The sequence below is a fragment of the Rhopalosiphum padi genome, chromosome 2 (assembly GCF_020882245.1).
Source record: "Rhopalosiphum padi isolate XX-2018 chromosome 2, ASM2088224v1, whole genome shotgun sequence".
Lineage (NCBI taxonomy): Eukaryota > Metazoa > Arthropoda > Insecta > Hemiptera > Aphididae > Rhopalosiphum > Rhopalosiphum padi.
In genome coordinates this window covers 65404593-65430280 of record NC_083598.1, presented here as the reverse complement: position 1 = coordinate 65430280, position 25688 = coordinate 65404593, and the positions used below count along the sequence as shown (strand labels likewise).

The 25688-nt window shown below is 26.2% G+C and overlaps 3 protein-coding genes and 1 pseudogene across 4 annotated transcripts; 2 read left to right on the top strand and 2 right to left on the bottom strand.

Moving 5' to 3' along the window:
- Window positions 1-1129: 1129 nt before the first annotated feature.
- On the top strand, window positions 1130-3471 carry LOC132922850 (flexible cuticle protein 12-like). The gene is made up of 3 exons (XM_060986570.1): window positions 1130-1286; window positions 1962-2110; window positions 3057-3471. Exons 1-3 carry the CDS (start codon window positions 1272-1274, stop codon window positions 3256-3258), a joined length of 366 nt encoding a protein of 121 aa, XP_060842553.1. The 5' UTR covers window positions 1130-1271; the 3' UTR covers window positions 3259-3471.
- Window positions 3472-7042: 3571 nt separating this feature from the next.
- Window positions 7043-8480, bottom strand: LOC132919546 (uncharacterized; annotated as a pseudogene).
- A 2944-nt stretch (window positions 8481-11424) lies between these two features.
- LOC132923250 (uncharacterized) lies at window positions 11425-17430 on the top strand. The gene is made up of 2 exons (XM_060987109.1): window positions 11425-11539; window positions 15387-17430. Exons 1-2 carry the CDS (start codon window positions 11537-11539, stop codon window positions 17241-17243), a joined length of 1860 nt encoding a protein of 619 aa, XP_060843092.1. The 5' UTR covers window positions 11425-11536; the 3' UTR covers window positions 17244-17430.
- A 792-nt stretch (window positions 17431-18222) lies between these two features.
- Window positions 18223-24265, bottom strand: LOC132923251 (cytochrome P450 302a1, mitochondrial-like). Of its 2 annotated transcripts, none has more exons than XM_060987111.1 (8): window positions 24085-24265; window positions 22555-22922; window positions 21861-22042; window positions 21571-21775; window positions 20574-20727; window positions 19244-19492; window positions 18551-18757; window positions 18223-18439 (listed from the first exon to the last, which is right to left on the bottom strand). In XM_060987111.1, exons 1-8 carry the CDS (start codon window positions 24133-24135, stop codon window positions 18329-18331), a joined length of 1527 nt encoding a protein of 508 aa, XP_060843094.1. In that variant the 5' UTR covers window positions 24136-24265; the 3' UTR covers window positions 18223-18328. The 2 variants fall into 2 exon arrangements, with proteins under 2 accessions (XP_060843094.1, XP_060843095.1); XM_060987112.1 differs by having other exon boundaries at window positions 19307-19492.
- Between the last annotated feature and the right edge of the window lie 1423 nt (window positions 24266-25688).

Genomic DNA, 25688 nt, shown 5'->3' with positions numbered 1-25688 from the left:
CATTTTATATTTATATTTTATTTGAATTTAAATAGGCAATAAGCAAAACTATACAAAGGTTAAATAATATTAGATAGGTAATAAAAGGATAAATATAATAGTGCATAAGGTTAAACTTTATAAGTTATAAATATTTAATTAACCTATTTAATTTTTTATATCTTATAACCTATTTTATGTTTTTTTTTTATTTTTAATAAAAATGAAATATTTCAAAAAAATAAATTTCATGAAATTTTAGAACCCTTTTTATATAATACTCGTATGTATTATTCAGAATTAATGATACAAGTGCAAATTAGGTACAAAATACTAATTATTTTTTGTTAGTTTTGTTAATGTGTGTATAATTAGGCGTATACATAATATTATTCTTGGTATACACATAAACAGAACACTATCACTTATCAAATTTCTAGTTTCACGAGAGAACAGTGGCAGATCAAAGAATAGTTAAGTGTCCTTGTCATATTGAAGTTTTTCTTAAGTATAATGTTAATAATATAATTAATACAATATTCATAAAAAATGTTAAATCAGAGTGGCATTATACTATATTATATTATTCACGTATCTAATACGCGTACTTGTCTTAGTAAATTTGAATTGTGATTTACAGCGAACGTATTTAAATTATTGAAATATTAATATATTATATTACACAATTTACCATAAAAGTTTTGTGATTGATTTAATGACATTATCGAACTTAATAAGCTATACCAAACCTAGCCTAGGATTTTATCCAAGTTTTCATTACCTATTTGTTATTGTTACGATTATTATTTAAAATATAATTACTGATAATTTATATTTCTCCTACAAGCTGGCAAACTAGATTTTATATTTATCAGTATCGTTGAATAATTTATTTAAATATGTAGCCAATATTTTAGTTTGAATCAATAAAATATTATTTTACAAGTGTACAAAAATATTATCAAGTTATAGGTCAATTTTGTACGAATAATTTCAAATATTACTGCACGCAGAGAAATCATGGGTGCAAATTAATGATTTTTTAAATATAAGCAATGTAGACGAAATTAATCGATGTTTTTGATCAGCTAACGTATATATCATTTGATCTAATGATGTCTACATATTTTCTTTCGAAAAATAAGGTATTTTTGTTATCGAAAAAATAACCTTATAAATTGACATGTACATCGTTCACCTAGCCAGTTCAACTACTGGAACCAACACAATTGGACATCCATACGCATATCTATCTGAAACTTTTTTCATTTTATCGATCGACGAAAAACGAAATGAATACAACCACGGTAAGCCGATCATTTATATTCTATAGTTTTATTAGTATAAGACAATTAAAATAATAGCAGGTATAATCATTGGTGCAATTAAGTTTAAAATAGTATGGGGGGCTGCAGCCCCACAAATAAATACCTAATTTAATTTACTTACTTTCATGCTTTCCAAAAAACTAGAAGGACCGTCTCGGTTATTTTCATTTTCAAAAGTAACAACTGTACGAGTACGACTGGATACTTTTTTTGGTTTATCAAAAAAATACCGAATAAGTTTTTTTTGTCCAATTTTAATCACCAAAATAAAACTAAAATATTGGACGGTGTTCGCCGCAATGCTACTGGCCGCAGTCGCATGCACGTATAATATTATTTTATTAGATAAAAATATTATTAATAAATTATTTAAATTACATATTGTAAAATAAACTTTAATATTTTATATTTACGTTTGAATAATTCTGTTACAATAATTATCTACGATATATTGCATAGGATATATCTCACTACCTTATGCTTACATAATTATTAAATCTTAAATAATAAAAAAAAATTGGGGGCTAAAATACATTTTGAGAGAGCTACGCCCTCCTCCCTAAGTCCCCCCTAGTTGCGCCAATGAGCATAATAATAAATTGTGTTTTCAAAATTAAAATTTTCTATTACTACTTTGTATCGTCATTAATATAGATTTTAGTTTTGGCGGTGTTTGTCTTCTCGCAATGGTCTACCGCTGCCGTAGTGCCTACATATCCGACGGAAAAACCAAAGACCCCTGTGATTGCGCAACTGTTGAGAAATGACTATATCTACGACAATAGCGGACAGTTCAGCCTCAAGTGAGTTACATAGTTAATAAATAAACATACTGCTTTTTCATCTGGTCGATTTCTAGGATATTATAGCTAAGCACTAAGCTACTCAGCGTTTATATAGTATACTGGTTACTGCAGTAACCATGGTTAGTAGTTGGTTAAATACTATTTGTCATTTGATATCGATAGAAATACAATAAACTCATCTTTTATTGTACATTTAAAAATATATTAACTTTTCAACGACTTAAAATAAAATGCATTACCTATTGAAAATATATTAGATTTTTAAAATTGTTAAGAATAGGTATTTCAAGACCAAATTTTCAATTATACTTTGATTTCTTATACAGTCTAAAGATTGTACTGTGGTGAATTACCGGTTATACAATATTATACGCCGAAGCACAATAAGCAAATTTTATAAAAAATAATTTAACGTGACTATTAAATTAATTAATACTGATTAGTGATTATAGTAACTGAATATTATTGAAAATAGCTTAGTTATTTAGAAGTTACTCTAAAAACAAATATAACTTATTATGTGCCTTAATTGAAAGTAATTTAACTTTTTAATAAATCATCTCAGTTTCTATAATTATAATCAGTAAATAAAAATATAAAATAATTAAAAATTACTTGTTTGATCTTAAATGTAAATGGCATATGCATATAAATAAATCCGACTTAAAAATTTACAATGAACAAGGGTGGTTCTCAATTGAAAAGGTAAATTTTATACCAGCACAAAGACAAAGTGCATTAAAAATAGAAGTATTTAGAGGAATCGTGTTTAAGAATACTTATGAAGTTAAAAATTCCAAAAATTAGAATTTTAATAAATGTATTATTAAAGGAAAAACCCCAAATTATTCAGGTTACCTACTTGTTGAATCACCCTACATGGGTTACACTATGCAAAGTAAATCGATGGTAAATAATAATAAGGAATGACGTATAATTATAGCTATCAGGTGGATGATGGGACATCACAGACTAGAGAAGGAACGTTGGTATTGAACGACGAAGGAGACGATTACGTTTTGATTCAAAAGGGCTCATACTCATACATTTCTCCCGAAGGTATCAAAATTACGGTGACGTATACAGCAGACAAGGATGGTTTCAAGATTGTCGAATCGACCAACGATGTACCCGCCAGAGTGTAACCAAAACATCCAAACATAGTCCATAGTAAAATAATATATCATTATAATATAATATTGTATCAGCTTTTATGTCCACGCGCAAATTTTATATTGTTCATATCATTATTTTAAACTGATTATATAGTTTTGTAGTTATAGTATTATACATATAGTTTAGTTGGAACATAGAAATTAAATGTACATGAAATAAAATACAGTGGACTAATTAAAATATTTGGTTTTTAGAACGCATGGTTAGATAAATAATAAAAATGTATATTTTCTCTTGCCTTTGCCTACATTATAATAATATGATATATTCACATTTTTGTTTAATTGTTACATTAAACATAAATTGTTAAATACATTTTTATAATTGTAATATTCGTTTTTAAGTAGCTCATAGAATTCATATTTTGAACGTAGAGCTAGAAAAGATGAAAATACAAAATACATCGATCATTAAACGACTAGGTATAGCTGTAGTTTGTTTTTTGTTGATTTTAAATTCAAATTGCATGACTAAACTAGAGTATCGATGAATACACTAAAAACTATAATACAACAAAATACAATTTTCTCTACGATTGTTTGAAACGCTCAATAATTTCGTTTGTGTTGTTTAATAATTAATTGGGCGATTGTAAATTAAATTGCGAAATAATTATCATTTAAGAAATATTAAACTAGGTGAATAATTGTAAATTCGGTTTTCCGCTTTTCAGATATTAAAAGTTTAATGTGTAAACAGGATAATGAATTTTAAAATTATAGTTATAGATATGCACACTACATATACAAGACACATCAATGATATAAAAAAATGAAATTGTTTGCGCAATTCCAAAAGAGTATAGATGAAAAAATAATACATTTTTATTTATATTTATTATATTGTCGTTTTTCATTCCACGTCATTATTATTACTGATGATTACGATTAATTTATACTAAATATAAACCATTTATTTTCAGTGCTATGTACATAATTATTTTATTTGTTGTCTGAATATTGATTTATTTATAATGTAAACATTATATTTTTTTATACTGAATACATTTGAGAGTCACCAAAATATTGTGAAGAGACGTGCAATGAAAAAATTTGGATACCTCTGATACAGACAATAAATAAATTGCTTCTAAATTACTTTTATTTTTAATAACTAAGCAGAGTAATTATATCTATATAGTTAGAGTAGACACTTGCATCATTATTACGAGAGAACGAATCCAATTATGTTTTTTTTTCATTTTCATTTCATTAATTTATGAAGATTCAAAGACATTTTGTAATTACATTTGCTTTGTTTATTATTTTATTATTGTTATTATTATTATTATTGAAAAGTAGTGTAGCTGTAATTCTTAAAAATATTTAAAAAAAATTAAAGCCATGTTCTTCTTTCTTTTGAGGTATTTTCATATTTTTTAAGTGTTTAAGTGACTTTCAATGTACCTATACACGATAAGATTAATAAAAATACATTATTTGTTGCTTGTAGATTAAATCAGGTTACATTATACTTTATGTAATTTTATCGGCTGAACTGCACAATCGATCTTTTTTTTATATAACAAACTATTGTAGGACCGATTTTACAACAATAAAAGAGATCCCGAATACATTTTTCATACACATTAATGATTAATGATTTATCTAAAATATGTGTAATATGAACGTTCGGGAAAAATATTTTGCAACACAGCATGAAATTAAAAACAATGGTTTAACATTTTTAAATATAAACCTTAAAACAATCCAGATTATAGAAATATCGATGGAAGAAAAAAATATTTATATTTGTACGTAGGTACCTACTTATTTTAAATACCTATTAGGTGTCTAACATATATGTAAAACAGTTATTCGAATAATTTAGTGTTTTATGTTAAAAATTACACTGTGCAATTATAAATTGTACTTTGACTAAAATAAAAATAGAAAGAGTTTTGGCATATTAATATTTTATACGCGTTTTAATTATTTTATTATACGACAAATTTATATTGAAATATTAATAAAGACATGTAATTGATTTGTATATACAGAGAGACCAGATTGTGTTTCATTCATATTATAAAGTTGCAGAAAGTTATTAAATCTTTTCTGTGAGATGTGCATATAGATATATTATGTCGCTCCTTAAAAAAATTATAAATATTTCAGAAATCAAAGAAAATAATAATTGCATGCGTTTATAATTACACGTAATAATATAATGATCATTTAATAGTTTCGTAATAGAAAAAAAAACAAAACTAAAATGAAATTTTTTATTGTAAATGTTTGCACTTCATAATTGTTACAAATGTCAATACAAATTATGAAACACAATCTGTGTATAACAACTTTGTATAATTGTTTATTTAATATTTTGGTTATCTTGGGCATGATTATTAATTAAATTGCTAGTAATTAATATTTTTGATAAGGGTCTTTAAAATTGCATTAATTTGCAAAAATATAATACATATACGTAATATTATTATTCATTACATAGTAACAAAATATTTTATACTTGGTAATTATTATATTATAAGTATGTAGATACGCGTAGTTAATGCTTATATTGATTTATTTAGTATCTTCATTTTTTTCATTTTAAAATTATAAACAAAAATCTTATGTAATAATGTTTTATAAAATTAATTGCGTTACTTCTGATTTATGATTAAAAATATATTTTTAAAATGTAGGTACCTAACTTATTTTATTATAATATAATAAAATCAACAATAATTGATTTAAGACGGTAATAAGACTAATGACCAAGCAATACAATAATTTATAATCTATTAGTATGCTTTATCTATCAACAACAATTTAATACAATCTTTAGGAATGAAATATTTGTCATTTTGTAAATAATAATAATATTATTGGTATATATAATTTAGTAAAAATAAACAAAAGTATAATATATTTTAATAATATTTTTAATTAGTAAAAAACTAAGAAATAATGATAAATGCACATTTTTTGGAAATTGGTTGGCTTATATGATATACACTGCTCAGTGATGTGGAATTTGCTGATAAAATGTGGTAGCTTAAAAAGTTTTTAAATAATTTTTTTTTGTGACATTTCACCCATACCTAATAACTAATAAGTAACAACCTATATCTGAAATCATTCATATCGATATACATTAATAAACATAATTTACATAATTAGTGATAACATTTGTGACTAATTAAAACAGAATAATACCATGGTTTTAAATGAATTTTAAATGAATGAATAAATAAATAAAAAATTGAGTGCATAAATAGGTAATATGAGTATAAAGTAATACAATATATAACTATATAAATATTAATATTAAATATTTTATTATAAAATTTAAACTGTGTAACTGAGTCATAACATTAATACATTATTGATCACGTGTGTTTAATACACAGCGTTTATTTTTTGAATATGTGTATAAAGACTAAATATGGTATGTCTGTGTGTAACGTCTAATAAGGACTATAAATTATAATAGACTACCGAAATAGTGTATCAGTAGTTACCTACTACATTATAATTATAGTTATTATGCTTGTAAAAACATTTAAAACCTCTCTGAACACTGGATTTTAACAACGGTTAAAACCTTATGAAAAATTCACGTAAATTCATTTTTACCCATACAATTTATCGAGTCTACATCTCTCGCTAGGCGTAGAGTTACGTACCTGATGGGAGAATAAACGTAGAAAATCAACAAAAATATTACGTTAATGTTATAAATGACATTATATTAATATATATAATATATACATTATACCAAAATATATTACGCAGCTTATATCGCATCATTATTAATTATTATGTATTTGATAAATTATATTTCATATTATAGAGGGTACCTATCCCTTCACTACGAAACCGTTCTTGTCGGCCGTGTACGACATTTTCTCGTTGCCGCCTTCGGGGGTGACAGACGAGTACGACCCCTCTTGGTTTAATGTGAAACCGGTTCCATCGTCGTTTTATACCAGCGTTCCTTTTTTCATCTAAGTAGTTCCGTCGTTGAGCGCATAACTGAAATTCGACAATGGGCAATAATATGTTATGTAAAAGTGTCCAACGAAAAAAATAAATATTATGTACCTAAATTGTAACATTTAGCCCGTAATATTATATTATAAAATGAATGACGGATTTCAGGTAAATCATTTTTACCATAAATATATATTTATTAATTTATGTTAAAAACAGGGAAACTGGTGTTTCAATGTATGTATTTACCGACATGACGTGGCAAAGATAATATTCCCTATATAGTATGCAGCTTGTATATTTAGTGGTCCGCGTATAAAACACACTTTTTATCGCTATTGTGGTGTCAATTTTGTTTTATAAGCTTTGTAATAATTTTTATTATGTAGTGATTAATAATTAATACTTAACAGCTAATACAATTAATAAAATTATAATTAATAATACAGTTATACTTGAATGAGACGACGGGGCTAAATATCTTGTCAAATACAATTTACCTATATAACTATTAAATAAATGATACGAGTATTGGAAGGTAAAGTCGTAGGTTAATACAGAAAATAAAAATGGTGAACCGAAATACTCAATAATAACTACCTATAACATCGACAGACAATTTTTACAGTAGTTTTTACTGACCATCTTATCGAGGTTTTACAAATGGTTCGGTCGGTTCAGTTATGGTTAATTTGAGGAAGTATGAAAATAGTTTATGAACACTTATGTAGGTCTAAAACTAGACGCATGCAGTTTGTAGCACCACTCGTTAGTTTAAAATCCATGTTTTGTTTGCTTGTGTTTTGACAACGACTGTTAGGTTAGGACCTAACCATTAGGTTTTTGGAAATCAGAAAACCTTTCAAATACGCGTGTACTGTGTAGGAACTTATTACAATTTTGTGTGAAAAATAAACTTACGCTAGCATGAACTGGCCTTTTGTGTCCGAGACGCTCTCATGTCTTACCAAATACGTTTTGGACTTGTTGAACTAGTTGCCGGCGCAGTCGCCGAGAATAGACAGTAGTTAACCAACAACAACACTAACAACTCAATGAATTGCACCTGCGGAAAATAAATACCAAAACATCCGAAACTATTATATTGTAATAATATTATTATGTAAAATGCAATTCTTATCCACAACGACAAAATATCTGTAATAATTTAAGTAAAACAGCAAATATGTATTATATTACATAAAATATACACGTTTAATGTGTATTCTATAGATATTAACGGCCATCGTCATTGTGATCGTTGTTGTTTATTTATATTTGAATGAAAATTGTACTTGTTGTGGCTGCTGTTATCGAGTCGCCGACTATGAGGACGATCATGAACTGGGCTTTTTAAATATTAACCAAAAACTAATGTAAAAGAAAGTACATGCTGATATTAATTTTAATAAACATTGGCCACCTTCAAGGCACATTTACTGAAATAACAATTAATTAATAATTATAATATGTATAGACATATAACACTGCGCAATGTACATAATATTATAGTTATCATGGTACCACTTCAACTAATTATTACAAATATTATGTGTTGAGATAATTAGTTTGTCATCATTTCACGTTTTCCAATTTATGTATTTGTACCCAATATTATGGCATGACGTTATAGGTTGTCTAGATTCTAAGTGGAGAGAAAAATGTATTGGTTTTACAATAAATTATTCATTTTTGTGATTTTTATGGTAGTTTTCGAGACAGAAAAAATACTCCAATCGTCAACACTTTAGGTATGTTTTGATAGAAATTTGATCTTTTAGATACATTGTAAAAGGAAAGATCTCATTTTTTTTTTTTTTTTTAATAATTTTTAAAACCCAATGAAAACAGCTAAAATACGGGATTATTTACGAAACATCAGTTTTTGACAAAATCGATTTTGTTGTTAATACTAAAGGAATAACCGTAGACTCGACATTTTAATCAAATATTTATTTAACGATTTTATAGAAATGATATTAAATTATTTTTGTTTTGATTAAATTTGAGATGTTCTAATTAGGCCTATTTTAATACACGTAGAACATTTTTTTTTTTTTGAAGGTGTATACAAGGTTTAATTTATACGTATTACTATTTGTGGTTAAAAAATTACAAAATTTAATAGCTACTTTTTTTTATAGGCGTTTTAAATTCAATTTTTTATGAAATTAGTTTATTTATTTATTTTTCAAGTAGGGATCATCTATTGCGAGGAATTATTCAATGACGAGGCATGTTACTCATAAGTCATAACACTCATAATAACCTATAATATAGCAGAGCAAATTCTCAAATTCTTTCAACTTTTTGAGCGTTGCTTATATATCTAAAAAAATTATAGTACGAAAAATATCAACAATACTATAAAATTAAGTATTCAAATAGGTACATAAGGTAATTCACATGTATATTTGTTAAAGTATTTCACAAGTGTTTAGTCTGAGACTCTGAGATATTTAAATTATTGATAATAAAATTGGAATATATTATAATATTGTCAAGTATAAAATTAATAACGCATACCTTGATTTGTTTATGCATTTTTAAGTTGCTCAACGTAATAGCGATTATAATTAGTTGTCTTTAAAAAATAATACCTGATTAGAAAAATGTATAATGTATTCCTGTAAAAATTATTTTTTTTAAGTTTATTGTATTTTAATCGACGTAAAAAACATTTTACCTCATATACTTTGAAAACAGCCCTAGGCTTGTGCAGTCTCTGAGAACTGTTGTAATTTAAAACTACCTAACTAAAGAGTTATCGTAAATTGTTTTAAATCTACAAAATTACAAAATAGTGTTAATCGTGTGTCCTTAATGAACAATAACGAATGGGATAATAATTAATCGTCTAGTCGTCTCATGTAAAAGTAAGTATTAAACATTTAAATCAAACATTGTTATGATTAAAAAAAACTAAGTTGAACTAAATTTGAATTTAAAAAAATGAAGTGAAATTGTGCAATTAGATACCACTTTTGTTTACGGTAGGTGTCGAGTATAGGTTACTGTGATGGATATATTAATTTTGATAGTCAATTATATACGTAATGTTATTAATGAAATAATGAAAAACGATTCTGAGTGGAAACAGCCTATCACCCTATATCACTAACCATATTTCATGTTATGTGTTTTAATCAGTAAACGAACACATAACTTCGTATTACATTTTTACCCAGTGAATAATTTCTTATTGATATTTATAATAAAAGAAGTAAAAAAAACTTTCAATTAAATAACAAAAATATTTTGAAAATTATATTATTTATAGAAAACGATTATACAAAGATTTGGTCAACATTTTAAATATCTATGATTATTCGTTTTTGAGTTACACTAAAAACAAAATCGATTTTGTTGAAAATAGAATTTCTGCAAACATTTTGTAAAATTATACTTATGTAAAAGTTAGTCCGAATGTTATTAAGTTGATATAACATAAAAGTGTTAATTTCTTATGTAATACAAGATAATATCTCATAAATTAATTATTAATTTAAAAATTAAAATATTTATTATTATTCTTTTTTAGAATATTCTAATCTACAATTTATCATAACTTAACCTTGAAAAAATATAATTCTCTGATGCCCATAATTTATTTAAATTAATTAGTTATATTTAAAAAATTAGACATATTTTTTAAAAATTTAAGTAGGTACCTCCTAATATGTATAATAATACATATACTGTAAACACAAATAATTATTATATTTACATATATTTTAAGTTATAAGTTATAGTTTTTAGTAGTAATTACATTTTTATATCTTCCATTGATATAATTACTTGGTATTGCGTTTAGCCAGTACACTTTATTTTTAAAAATTATGTATATTTTATTTATTTATGATTTATTTCATAATAATATATTATGGTGTTTTATTGATTAAACATGTTAGATACATTACTATGGATAAAAACAGTTAATCGAATTATTTATATATACATATTATGCTACTATGAAAATGTGAAATTCCAAGTTTTGACATTCTTTCGATTTTTTTGTAAGTTGTATCTTGAACAATAATTGTCGATTAGGAAGAAAATGTAATACATTTTTTTCAAGATAAGCAACAGTCTAGCCAGTATGGTTTTAAACTGAAATATGTCATTTCAAACAATCACAATTCGTATGTATATATTCATATATATATATATATATTGCTTAAATGATTTTAGGATGTGTTATCGTTATTGACGCCCAAAGAATTTGAATCGTTACCTACTTATAACTTAGTTTAGCGTCTGGCATTAATAATAGTACAGACAAGACTCTAGGCTGAACTCCGGAATAGTCATGGTAAGTTGTTTCATTTATACGATAAATACTTTAATTTTATTAAAAATTATAAAACTATATTATTATAACTAGATAATAAACTATATTACTTCGCATAAATCATAGAATTATTATTATTTTTGATGTACCTAATTGAATATAATTTATAAACTTGTTTTTTAGGTAATTTTGAGGTAAATATTATATAGTTAAACAAATTCACGAACTTGGAAGCATAAATTATTATAGGATCAAATTGTATTATATTTTAGTAGGAACGACAACTTAAACTACATTTCTGTATAATGTTTTTACTTTCCATATATTATTTAATAATTTTTGACCAAACCAATAAATATTTATCACTTTTAGAGAGCATTCAGTTTTATATCATATAAATATTAAAGTAATAAGCATTAAACAGAATTAATTTGGAATTATATTCATTAGTTTGAATTTTTTCATTTATTAGGATTTTACATTTTTATTTGTTGAATTTTAAGTTTTTTTTATTACACGATTTATGTATAATACATGGAATCATAAGTAAATGTGATATAATAATAAAAAAATAAAAATAAAAAAGACATGGTTCATAGAGAGGGTCTTCCCATTGGAAGAATGTTGAATTATATTATTAATTTTCATTATTAATAATATGTTAAGTAGGTACATGTAAATCTACAGTTTTAATGTTAAAAATATATTACGAGTTAAAATTTAAAAATAATTTTTCTATAGGTTGCTAATTAACTGTGTATCGTTTTTACATCTTAATATTCATAAATCATAAATATTATAATATAATATAATGTTTAATATAGTGTTTCTTTCATCTTGAATAAATTAAAATTACTAGTTAGAATTTTTTACGAAGTTAATATTACAATTTTCAGATGTTTTGCTGAACTAATAAGTAATAATTGAATTATAACAATTAATAAACAGCATATTATAAAATATAACAAATTTAATGCTCCTAATCGTTATTCTCTATAAAATACTTTTTTACGGTTTGTAAATTGTAAGTTTTCCGTATAAGTACTTCAGTATTTGTTTATAATAAGTAAAAATTAATTTTTAAATAATTATTTGTTATAATTTATAATCAATATTATTTTTTGGTATAATACTCATCAAACAATATATTATTTTATTATAACTATTAAATTAATTATAAATATTTTTTAAATTTTGAAAATGAATTTTTTTATGATTATAATTATTATTTATGGGTTGTTTGATGTTTTATGATCCAAGATCTTTATAAAATATTGATGTTTTAATTATCTAATGTACTTATCTGCTTAAATCTGATTTGTTGAATTATATAAATAAGATATAATGAACGTTATATGAACGTTCATACGTGATATTTTAGCATTAAATATGAATCATGACTATTTAGAGTTCCTAATAACTTAATTCCTCAATACCTTATTTTGGAATTTAAGATATGTAGATAAAAATAAAAAAAACTACAAATTGTAGTAGGTATAATATGTATCATAATTTTAAAATTTTTTTATCGTTTTAGATTATTAGTCATATTGTTACAACTATACATTACTTTATTGGTATTCTGCCTATCATTATACATGATTATAGGATATTTATGTAAGAATATCTTTTAAACAGTTTTTAAATTGAATCTAAGTACTATAAAAAATTAAAAATAGGATAATAATTTATACTTTGATGAAGTCTCAGCAGTTAAGACCCAATTAAAAATAGAGTAAATTATAAATTTTTAAATATTTTTATAGATTTTTTTTTTTATACTTACTTTTAAGTGTTACTTCATTTTAGTTATTATAACTTATAAGTCTAAATACCTTTTTACAGTTTATTTTTTTGGAGAGACTGATATATTATATGTACTTAAACAGTATAATATGTATCAGCAGCATAATTATTAAGTAATTAAGTAATATAATGGTAAACCAAGATTTTGGATTTTTCTTCCTCCTTCTGGAGATCATTTTTTTTGGTCAAAAAGTTTAAATATATATTATAATGTTAGGTTATCATTTTAAATTATCAAAAATATAATATATTTGGTCTTATGCGACCACTATACTTAATATAATTTATAAAATATTTAGACTAATTTTTAGTTATTTTATAGACATTTGAAATGTATTGTAATTATTGTAGTTTAAGAATATTAAAATAAGAATTATTTTTTTTAAGTATTTTTGTGTCTTTTTTATTTAAAGTTAAAATTTTGATAAAATCATAAATTATTTTGTAGCTAAAACTAAATTTTTAGATTCTGAATAGAGTGATGAATGTATTAATTTTACAATGATGTAAGTTTTTATTATTTTTTTTTATTTTTGTGACTGTCATCCTGGTTTGGAGTAGTAATAGTACTTTGACTTCAGCCCCTCTTTGATAAGGAAAATAAATCTAGTTAGTACTTTGAGGGGTCAAATGTAAAAAAAAAACCCTAAAAAGTAACGGAAAAACAGTAATTTTTACGCATAACCAGTTTTCGACAAAATCGATTTTTTTTTTATTTTACTGTAACTCAAAAACGAATCATTGTAAATAAATGAAATTTTCACCAAGTATTTAAATTAGCGTTATCTATTTATGATTACATATTCAAAAAATTTGACTTTTTTAAAGCTATTTATAGACAATTGAAATTTTCTATTTTTCTAAGATTTTTTTTTTGAAATGCCTGTAAAAAAAAATTGACCATTCATGGTCATCCAAGAAAATCTTTAAAATGTATAACAAGGTTTATTTTAAGTAGTAATTATCGTAGTAAAAAATAACTATAATTACAATATAAATGTATTGTAAAATATACATATAGTAATATAGGCTGATAGAACTTCTCCACTCAAAATAATTTTTCTATGCAATAATTTATCATTTAATTAAATTTTAATACATTCATATCCGTAACTACTGAATGACCAGGTACCTCGAGATACAATGAATAGTTATTTATTTACATACTTTTTTAGTTATTAAATTATTTTTAATTTTAGATAATGTTGGAATTGGATTGATTATTTATTCTAGTATTAAATATTTTACGACTTATGAGTTCGCTTATTCAAATCGTGTATTGTGGAAAGATTTAGATTCATGTTTAGAAAATCAAGTTTTAGAAAATTTAGTATAATTTAGAGTATGAAACTTTTGAAAAAATTCGTTAAGAATAGAAAACTTATAAAAAAATTTTGTCTTGGATATAAATTGTAAATTACTATTACCTTTGTTAAAAAATTACAATAAAATTACATAGATGGGATTGGGGAGATAGAAATATCACAGTATACATTTTTTAATTTAATATTGTGTTAAACTATAATTGTAATTAATAAGTTTTATCTTGTTATTATATCTAACTGTAATGTGTGATTATGATACAGTTCCGCATCTGTGATTAGTTATATATGTGTGATAGTGAAAACGAGAATTATTAAAAAATAGTTCACATTAATCCAGTGTCCTACGTCATACCTACATAGTGACTAGTGTTATATAAAATTATTATAAACTGTTGACTGTGCTAAAATGCAAAATAATATTTCTAATGCTACTATGTACGAGTATGTAGTAAACAAAATTAGTATCTAAAACTTTTAGACTAAAAGTCAGCATTTTAACCATTTTATATTTTGAAACATAGCTTGTCTAAGTTTGGTATTCTAAAATTCGGAATTCTAAACTATGACTCTAAACTCTACCTCAGTGATTATGGAGAATCTGGTTGAGTACAACGATGTTTAATATAAGGACTATAGACTTTAAGGTTTTTTTTTAAGCAAATATGATTTTAATTATAATTTTAATATTTAACTATTTATAAAATTTGTATTTATTTACTTTTTCATTGTCTTTCCAGGCACCTAAATTGTTGTGGATAACAATTATTCACGTCTTACTATGGAACTTTATATTTTCTGTAACTGAAAGTATTGAATTAAATGGAGCTGAAGATTTATTATCAAATAATTTTCGTGACCGAGTACGGTTTACTACACATATTTGTGATCGCTTGAAAAATTTACCACCACCAGCTGCTTATAATAATAATGATGAACCTCTATCTGATTCAGATAGTGATGGTAATTTTGAAAATCCGGGCTTAGTTAAAAATTTGAGAAAATCATTAAATCCCGTAAAAAGGCATGCAAGCTTACGATGCTATAACCTTCATACACAGGAAAATAACGAACCTAATAAACCAGATCCTTCAATAACAAATGAGTGGCAAATGAAGTCGACTCCTGTAAATAATGCATTTGGTGCAAATTTGCAGAATGACTTATTAGTGGCTCAAAAACCAAAAGTTGTAGAACTAAAAAAAATTGACATTAATTTTCATAAAATGGTACATCAAGAACCATTGTATTCTACAGTATCACTTTTACAAAAAGGAAACCTTATTGGAGAAAATCCTAAGCATGTCCCAAACCTTCAATTAAATTTACAAGATAAGACGAACAAAATTAAATCATTAATTTCTGCTCCACAACATAAGTTAGTCGATGTAATACCTGTTAAATTATTGGATGAAAGTCTACAAAACAAATTTGTCAAGCCACCGCTGACTTTTCCATCACCTTCTAAATTTATTAAATCTCCCGTATCTTATTCATTATTCCGGCCAACTGAAGTACATAATAATAATGATAATGTAGCAGTGTTAACGACAGATAACGATAAACAAAGTAACCCGTCAAAACTGATTCCACTTTCACCACATAATATACCGATTAAAGATGTTTATCAACAAGATTCGCTAATTGAGAAAAAACCATTATTGTCTGCTGTTCCATTCATTCAGATTAACAAGCCAAAACCTGTAGAAATATTGGATGACAAACGTGTACCACCTATCGCGTATCGACCTACATCTCCTCAGTATATAAAAGTTCCTGTCATAAAACCAGTATTTGTACCAATTTTTATGCAAAAAGAAGTATCGATATCACCAGCAAATGAACAACCGCAGACAACCAATTTTGGTTTGAAATCACAACCTAAAATAACCAAAAACGGCATTGCTGAATCAACGTCTCAACCAAACCTGATTGAAAAAGAAGTTTCAATATCTCTGCCATATAAAAAACCACAGGGCTTAATTGATTTGTTATCGCCTCCACAATATATAAAGACTTCTGATACTGAAATAGTACATAAACCGATCGCAATCGAAAAAGAAGTATCAATATCTGAACCAAACGTACAACAAAACAAACCGATAATTGATTTGCCACCACAAACTCCGATATTTATAAGGACTCCTGACAAAGATTCATTAAACCCGGCGATACCAGGAAAAACAATAGTATCAGTAAATGCACCGTACGAGCAAAAACCATCAATAATTAGTTTGCTATCGCCTCCTCAAGTAACCGAGACATTCAACAGTGAATCAACATCTCAGATAATACCGATTCAAAATGAAGTTTCAACGCCCGCTTCGTATGTACAACAGCCATTAGTTAATTTTTCGCCACCACCTCCACAGTTTCAACAAATTAAAATACAAAAAGAAATATCAATACCATTACCATATCAACAACAAAAGATTGGTGTACCTCTAAAGCCAGTTAATTCTTTTAACTCTGAATTGTTATCTCAGACAATTTCTCAAAAAAAAAATTCATTATATGATCAACAAAAGCCAATCATTTTGCCATCACCTCCTCCATTAATCAAGACCACTACTTCAGCGTATGCCAACTATAATTGAATAATAAATATTCACTATTTATTTGTCACAACTTTAAAAACATCAACATTTTTGCATTTCTGATGTTTTTGAATTTGTGACAAAAAAAAAAAAAAAAGATAAAAAAATAAAAAAAAAAAATTAAATATTTAATTATTATTATTTGTCAATTAAAAAATTAATAAACTCAATACAGTTATTTAATACACATGGCCAATGTATAAAAATTGTTATTAATTTTAAATTATTAAAATTTATAACTTTTTACATTGTAAGATTGGATAATTGATAAATTGTATACATAACTCGAGTATTTTTAAATAAAAAGGAATGTCCGCAATCAAGATGAATTATGGATTTATATAATTAAGAAGATCCGTTTCTTAATTTTTTAATGAAATGTGCACTTAAGATGCTTAGTTATTATGACAGCGTTTCTCAATCTGATTTTATTTTTAAATTTTCACAAACAAAATGTTTACATTTTGTTTAGTTAATTTAGCCCCCCCCCCTCCTAAAAATTTCAATGAATTTTCGCCTATACTTATGACTCTATGAGTTATACTTATACATAATAATATATTGCTAAATTTATTTAAAACTATTTTTATTCAATTTTGTTTATCATGTTTTTTAAATTATTATTTCTAAAAAACGTTTTTAATTATTGATCTACAATCAGTTCGAGAGAACTAGATGATTAAAAATTTAATACAATTTTAATAAAAAGATTATCTTCTATTTGTCGTGTGACAAATTACTTCAGATATGCATTATATATATATGTATACTTAAATTTGAGTCACGAAGAGCCAATGCTTGAAACCAACATAGTACATTTTAACAGTTTGCATTTCGGGAACTGTTTTTAATGCTTCAATTTTAGGGACAGTATGTTAGCAAATGGAAAAAAAATAAAGTTTTAACCGTTTATAACCGGTTTCAAGCACCATCAAAAAAATTAAATTAATTTTCATAACATGCATATCCAAACAACAGGTTTTAAAGTTACAAGTTTATTATATTTTATTATAAATTATAATTTGTTATTAAGCTATATTATATTCTTATATTAAGTGAAGTACTTAAAATTAATATGATATTGTTCAGTCTCTGGTCTTGAATATTAAAGATATCGGTCCGTCCGGTTTGTTTATCAATAAAGATTTACTGTCCAACTTTGGTCCTGTCCAAGTCATTTCAAAGTTCCTGACAATCTAAAACATACGTAGGTAAGATAAACTTTTTACAGGTATATTCCTATTACACACTGTTTATACAATTTGTATAATGCGCTAGTTCGTGTGTGATTCATAAATACAACTTACTTTTATGAGCACGACCTGCAGGAATTGTTCTGACAGACGTCTCGCTATACACGTCCTTGGTCCGTGACCAAAAGGTAAGACCAAATATGGACTAACCGACTGGTAATCGACGCTGTCTTTTAGCCATCTCTCCGGCACAAATTCGTCGGGTCGCCGGAAGTATTCCTCCCGACGGCAGCTCACCTGGTTTTGCGTGACCACGACCGACTATAAAAATGTTCAGAAAATGAAATGTTTAGTTTATTATTACTTCATCAAGGCTTCGCTGCCGACAGCATAAATTTGGTAGGTACTATTATAACATAATATAAATGAAACGTCATACAGTCATTACGGACTACGGTTCTTAAGAAACTTATCAAGCTTAACGAGATATATAAAAAAAAAATGTAGTGATTAAAAATATATAAATAATTTAATTTACAAGATGACTGTTATCGATCATGAAGTACGTTTGTTTTATTCAAAAATAACGTTCTGATGATTTTAAAAAAGGTTAAAAAATTTAAAATTGAATATGTAGCCGGTGGTCGAGAATTCTGGTATCGATTGAGTGTACAGTAGTCGTCCACGTTTCGAGTAAAAACCTTTCTATAGTCATTAACTGCACAGTAAATGCGTTTGAAATATATATTATATGGTGACGTCTCGAATTATTATATTATATTTTATAATAAGGTATGTCTCGTTTACTCCTGCCGGGACTCTGTATCCCGAAAACACGCACTCCTCTGGTAGTATCCGGCCGACGCCTACCGATATCGGATTCATCCGGAACATCTCTTTGACGACCGCTTTCGCGTACACGGCTCGCTCCAAAATTTCATAGTTGACCGGCGTGTTGTTGTCCGGAAGTAGAGCTTGTGCCTCAATGAACATTTTTTTCTGCACGTCTGGATTCGACGACAAATGGTACAGTCCGAAACAGCACGAATACGTCGCCTAGAACAGATAAACCTTCTATAAAATCTATAAGCCCATTTAAAAATATTCATAAAACGATAAATAACAATAATAATACGAGTAGTAAACACTCATACGTGTATCACATTCGCATTACAATATACGTATGTTTAGTTTAGACGAACCCACAAATCATGGTCTACAGGCGTGCTTCCCGTCTCAAATCCATAACCGATTAAAAATCTTCAGGTATTTTAATTATTGTTTTAACCACTAGAGAATTCATTAGCATGATCGTACATTCGTACTGGATTTGTATATAGAATTGTTATTTTGATGCAGAATCGTGTAATTATAATTTTTATTGGTGAATTCTAAGGTTTAAAATTCTAAGGTAATAATCAATTATTGATTTTCTAAATATGTTTACGGGTGAAACTAAATTAATAATGATAATAACAATAATAATAATAATAATAATAATAATTTAACCTTGAAAGGGATTATAATAATTTAATACAATTTACACAAATTATACAATTAATTTTGTAACTGTATACTATATAGCAGCGGTTCCCAAGCTTTATTTTCCGCGGTGCCTTTTTTTGGACCCAAGCCACGGTGCCCTGCTGTGAATAACACGAAAGACAGAACAAAAAAAATACTCATTAATAACTAATTTTACGTGGACCGCGGTGCCCTTAGAAAGTGTTCGAGGTGCCCCTAGGGCACCGCGGTGCACAATTTGGGAACCGCTGCTATATAGTATTAAAAACTGGATTGAAATTATTATTTGAAAATATTTATTGTTATTGAAGGGGATGACAAACTTGATGATCATTACACGGGAGTACGGGACCCGCATTAATCCGAATAATATAACATAATATACATTAAAGAACAAGGGTGAATTAAAAACAGTGCTGATATACATTTGCAAAAATTATATTAGTTTTGTAATTTCTATTGTAGGCTAGTAAAACAAGACGGTAAAAATTCTTGTTATGAAAACAATTACATACATTTTATTAGTTAAGACGATTTTTATATTAATTCATGACACAATTCTATAGTCGTGTAGTAATTTAATAAAATAAATTTATCTATAATATAATATTACCGTGTCGATTCCAGCTAACAAAGTGTCAACAGTCATTCCAATTACGTCCTTGGAGTCCGTCTCTTTTGAACTCAAGTATTCTCCTAACAATGATGTTTTGGAGTCTGTCGTTTTAATACTGGTTAGTTTTTTACTTACAACTTTTAGTGCGATTCTAAAACAAAAAATAACATAAAGATATACTTGGATTTAAAGTACTTATAAATATTTGATTAGACTCTATACGGGAATATTAACAATTTTTGCAAAAAAAAAATTAATTCTTATTAGGTATAGGATATAGCTCATCTGCGTCAAAACTCAAAACAAAAAAAAGGTAAGTTTTCATCGACAAATTTTTGTACCAAATCTACCTTCGTAGATTATGATAATGATACTCTGTAATTCAAATTTAAAGGTAGCGCTATAATGTTTTAAGTATAACATTTTATAGTCAATATGATATAGACATAATATAGTCATGGTACATTTTAATTTAGTATTAAGGTTAATTTCAGTTTATAAAGATAACAAATGGTTAAAATATACATTTGTCTTAACTTTTCTCAACCTAAATCTAGCTTCTGATTGTTGTATCGTAAATTTAATGTCAAAAATTCTTGATGATCCTAAATTTCATTATTCAGATTTTAGATTATTCAGTAGATAAATAAATTGGAGAAAATTTAGTGCAAAAAGGCTGTAGCTACAAAACTTCAATAGCTTTAATACATTAGAATTTTAAAGGCTTAGAATATTATAACCTGCACGATATCGGTAGATAATAGATACTGAGTTGATAACTGTGCAAGATCTTTAGTTTTAGATTTTAATTTTAATTCATACAACAAATAGTCTAATTCTATATAATATGATAATTATCATGGAATTTGAATGACTAAAAAATAATTGTCTACTTGAATATTAATATTGTCTATAGATGATGCTTAAATTTGGTCGAGTATAAAATTGGTAAATTTTATGCTGGTTAAGCTGCTTAATTCATTTAATGACCTACTTTTCAATGTGTTCATGTCCTTTTTTTATACTTTTATACATGGGGGTGTCAAACTTTCTCCATAGTTGTGGTCCATTATCAGTCTTCAATATCGCACTGTTTATGTCATTAGCCGCTTTGATTAATTTCGAACACTCCGAATCTGAGTCCCATTCTTCGTCTTTGAACCACTGTAGTCGTTCGTCGAATGCGACATAGTACGTTACTGTTGAGTGTTTGAATTTAATAATAATAATAATATACAATTTCGTAGAAAAATTATATACGTATTTCTGTGAAAAAACGCTTACGTTCAAGAAAAAGTCTAGATAGTTCGGGGCTGAAATCATCTGTGCGTACTTTGCGTTTTATTCTCCGGTCTATAAATTCTCCAACTACTGTGTTCGTACTATCCACATACTCCTTGATGCATTGAACCTTACTCAGATGTTTTTGGAACGCTTTTCTAAGTCTCCACCAATCTGTGCCATTCCTATAATACGTTTACATGATAAAAACCACAAGCATAGTAATTAAAATGGTAATATTCGTATTTGGATATCTATAGCGGTTACCTATCAGATTTTTATAATACTGATTTTCAATGCGAAAAATGTATTGATTTTCACCCATTGTTATAAGTTATAAGGCGTGTGTATTGTGAACAAGAAAAGAGTTTGAGTATGCTGCGTATAACGAGTTTTGTTTCCAGATTTTATAATTTTAAAGTTTAAGATAGTTCAATATTCAATCAATTTAAAAATGAAAATTTATCTTTCACAAAGTTACTAACAAAAATATTATTCCTTATATTTTAGTAATTATAGACAACAAAAACGAGACATTATGTTTGTTTTTTTTTATAATATACCTATTAATAGAATAAAATAATAAATTTGTTGTTAATAATGATACTTAATAGGTAATACGTCTTATAACGGCTATAACTAATATTTAGTGCTTAAATTTCAGATACATCATATGTAACATGTATTTCAAACTCACGTGGGCAAAAGTCCTCCAGTGTTGTATACCTCTGGTTTACTTAATCGGTACTTTTGTAATGCCAGATGACTACGTCTTTCTGGGTACCTGCCTTCTTTCCGGTAAAGCGTCTCGATGTCTTCCGGTTTAAATATCCACACTATGGAAACGCCGGGCACAATGTCTTCCCGAACAACCGGTCCGTACTGACGGAGCTTTGCCAACCCATTGTAATGTAATCGGTCAAATTTGTACTTACCAAAAACCGGTAAGTATTGGTAAAGAGTGCCAACTAGAGGTAGAGATAATGGTCCAGGGATTTCGTTAAATTCTTTAACATTCTTCGTTTCGGTTGACAAAAAACGTAGTATTTGGAATAAAGTGGATTTCTAAAAAAAATATGTAAGTATATCATGTTTTATTTTGTATTGATTCACATATATTATATTATATTGTTATAAAATTAATTTTTGTCACAATCAAAAAAATATTATTTGATTACAGTTAAATGTATAATATATACAATAAAATAAAAACGTGTTATATTATGTATGCGTCATTCCGATAAGTCTGTCCATTCAAATGATTTATCAACGTTTTGTTTATATTTACATAATTTATTATATAAATATTGTAATAATAATAATAATAATAATGTTGTGTGTTCAAGTCTATACATTTTGATGCAAAGCGTACACTTCAAAATATAAACATTACGATATTTATGACATTTTGAATTTTAATTTATTTCGTCATTTATTCTAATGCTTCGAATTACAAATATCTAAAATGTATTTTGTCCTGTTGTTTCCGAGAATGGACTTGTGCAAACGACGAATCTTTTATTCTGCATACGACAACAATGCCAAATGTCGATTACCGGTGTCAGCTAAAACGTATCGTATTCCATCATATAAACGCATTTACGAGCATTGTTATATAATGCCACGCTGTGTATTATATTGGTTATATATGTTATGCCTTTAATACCATTATAAGTTATAACTATGAACACCGGCGTCTTATATTTTATAAGAATCATAAATAAAAACGCAACAACAATGAAATCGATCGATCACATTACGAGAAGAAAATTATAAAAGTATAGGTACATTATGTTGGGTAACTTCTGAATTGTGTACAATTCATTAATTTTAGTTGAAACGATGAGTATGATAAAACGGCTCTTTCTATTAGGCATATAATAATATTGCATAGCCAATTTAATGGCCCAATCTGTTAAATAACATAACTCATTCCGAGCCGGTCTAAATAAATGTCGTTAATAAATTTCATACGTTAATTGGGTGAGTTTTTTTTTTAAACTGTGGGACGTAGATTGGAACATTGATATATTACTTATCTAAATTAATCCAATAAGTTGCATTGTTTAAAATAAATTTAATAATTTAATATTTATCATTACCTTTCGTACCTAACGTGGTATAATATAGCTGTATGCTGTTTACGAATATAATAAATCTGCTCAATTCACAAAGATGTATAGTTACGCATATTTTATAGTTATCACTTATTAATAGTTATACTCACGTTGCAATGATTGACTCGTCGCATAATGTTATAGTAACGTTCTGGACACATGTACGCAGCACGTATTACAATGAATTGTGGCTGCTCTATCTAAACGAAAAAAACATAAAACATTTTTAAAACTATAATGTAAAAAAAAAAAAATTAACAGAGTAACTCGGTGCACCCGTCTCGGGACCAAACCACAGACTGCCGCCGAAAACAGAATACAATATAATAATACAACTATTATGTTATGAGGGAACACGCGTGCGCAGTACAGTGCTGTCGTGATACGCACGATGAATTATTATTTTATTTATAAATTATTATAATTATAAGTCATTACTTATTAGTTAAGATCGGATTTTTATGTTTTTGTATATTTAATGAGAGTAAGTAAGCATTGGATAAGGTCTCATTTCTCATGTCTATTTTTAGCGCATAAAACGCATATTTCAAGTTTAAAGAGTATTTTGTGCAAAATAATGTTTTAAGAATATATTGTCATATTGGGATTTAATTTGAATATTTTATAATAAAATGTAAATCATTACAAACTATGATTTATAAAAAAATATTTTTTACTTCGTCAGTTTCCACTCTTAATATAAAGTAAGTTTTTATTTAAAACATGTTATTACTATTATTTTTTGTTGAATTCATAAATCTGAATTTTAGATATGTAACTATATGCTATAATCACAAATCACAAATGTAAAATATAATTAAACAATATACACTAGTATATAACTATAGTATAGATTAAATATGAATGTTTGAATAATTTTTAAAAATCATAGGATTAATTTAACTATCTCAACATTTTTAGAAACTGTTACTTATATTTATTATTTTCAGTATTTAATACATTTTTATGAAATTATAAAGCATAAATCATCTTATTTTTAAGATTTTAGGTGCATATAAATCAGGTACTTACTAATAGATATTTATTATAAAATTAATAATAATATGTCCGTTTATATCGCAAGTTATTATAATATTATTATTTAAATAGTTATATAAAATTTTCATTAAAAATAACACCAAATGAGACAGAATTCAACCTTTTGGTATGAAATTTACATTTCTCTATAGGTACAGAGCAAAAATTAAATATATTTTCTATTTGTATTGTTATTTTTTTTAGAAAATATCAATAAGACCTATGAAATTTGTAGTTTATTTTAATTTGCTGGCGATAAAAGGGGGATTTGTATTAAGAATAGATTCAAAATAATTATTTACATATAGCTTCTATCTCAGAATCTAGTGTAAAATTATTCGTCTAAAGGTTATCTATTTTAATTAAAGTATCTAAATGATATTGTTGGTACTTGGTTTTTTTTTTGAAAAATATTTTGTATACAATTTAATAATATTATAATATTTATAGCACAGCTATATAATATTATAATAATATTATACAGCTATAAAATGAATTCGTACGATCTGACCTATTCATTACAAATTATGTTGGTAAAGCAATATACCTACCCAAAAATATACATTCACATTGTCCCCACCATTATTCCTTAGGTAGGTACCATCATTCTATATATTCAACTTCGGTAGGTATCTTACAGGTTGTACGCGGCCACTGCATTTTTTTAAACTCGTTA

What these genes read in the sequence shown, in the direction of transcription:
- LOC132923251 (XM_060987111.1), bottom strand. Translation starts at nt 24,135, where the DNA reads ATGTGTCCAGAACGTTACTATAACATTATGCGACGAGTCAATCATTGC. An exon ending in ACTGGAGGACTTTTGCCCAC is followed by an intron (nt 22,043 to 22,554) that starts GTGAGTTTGAAA and finishes AACGTATTATAG; the next exon opens with GAATGGCACAGATTGGTGGA. An exon ending in ATCTAGACTTTTTCTTGAAC is followed by an intron (nt 21,776 to 21,860) that starts GTAAGCGTTTTT and finishes AACACTCAACAG; the next exon opens with TAACGTACTATGTCGCATTC.
- LOC132922850 (XM_060986570.1), top strand. An exon ending in AGCGGACAGTTCAGCCTCAA is followed by an intron (nt 2,111 to 3,056) that starts GTGAGTTACATA and finishes GTATAATTATAG; the next exon opens with CTATCAGGTGGATGATGGGA.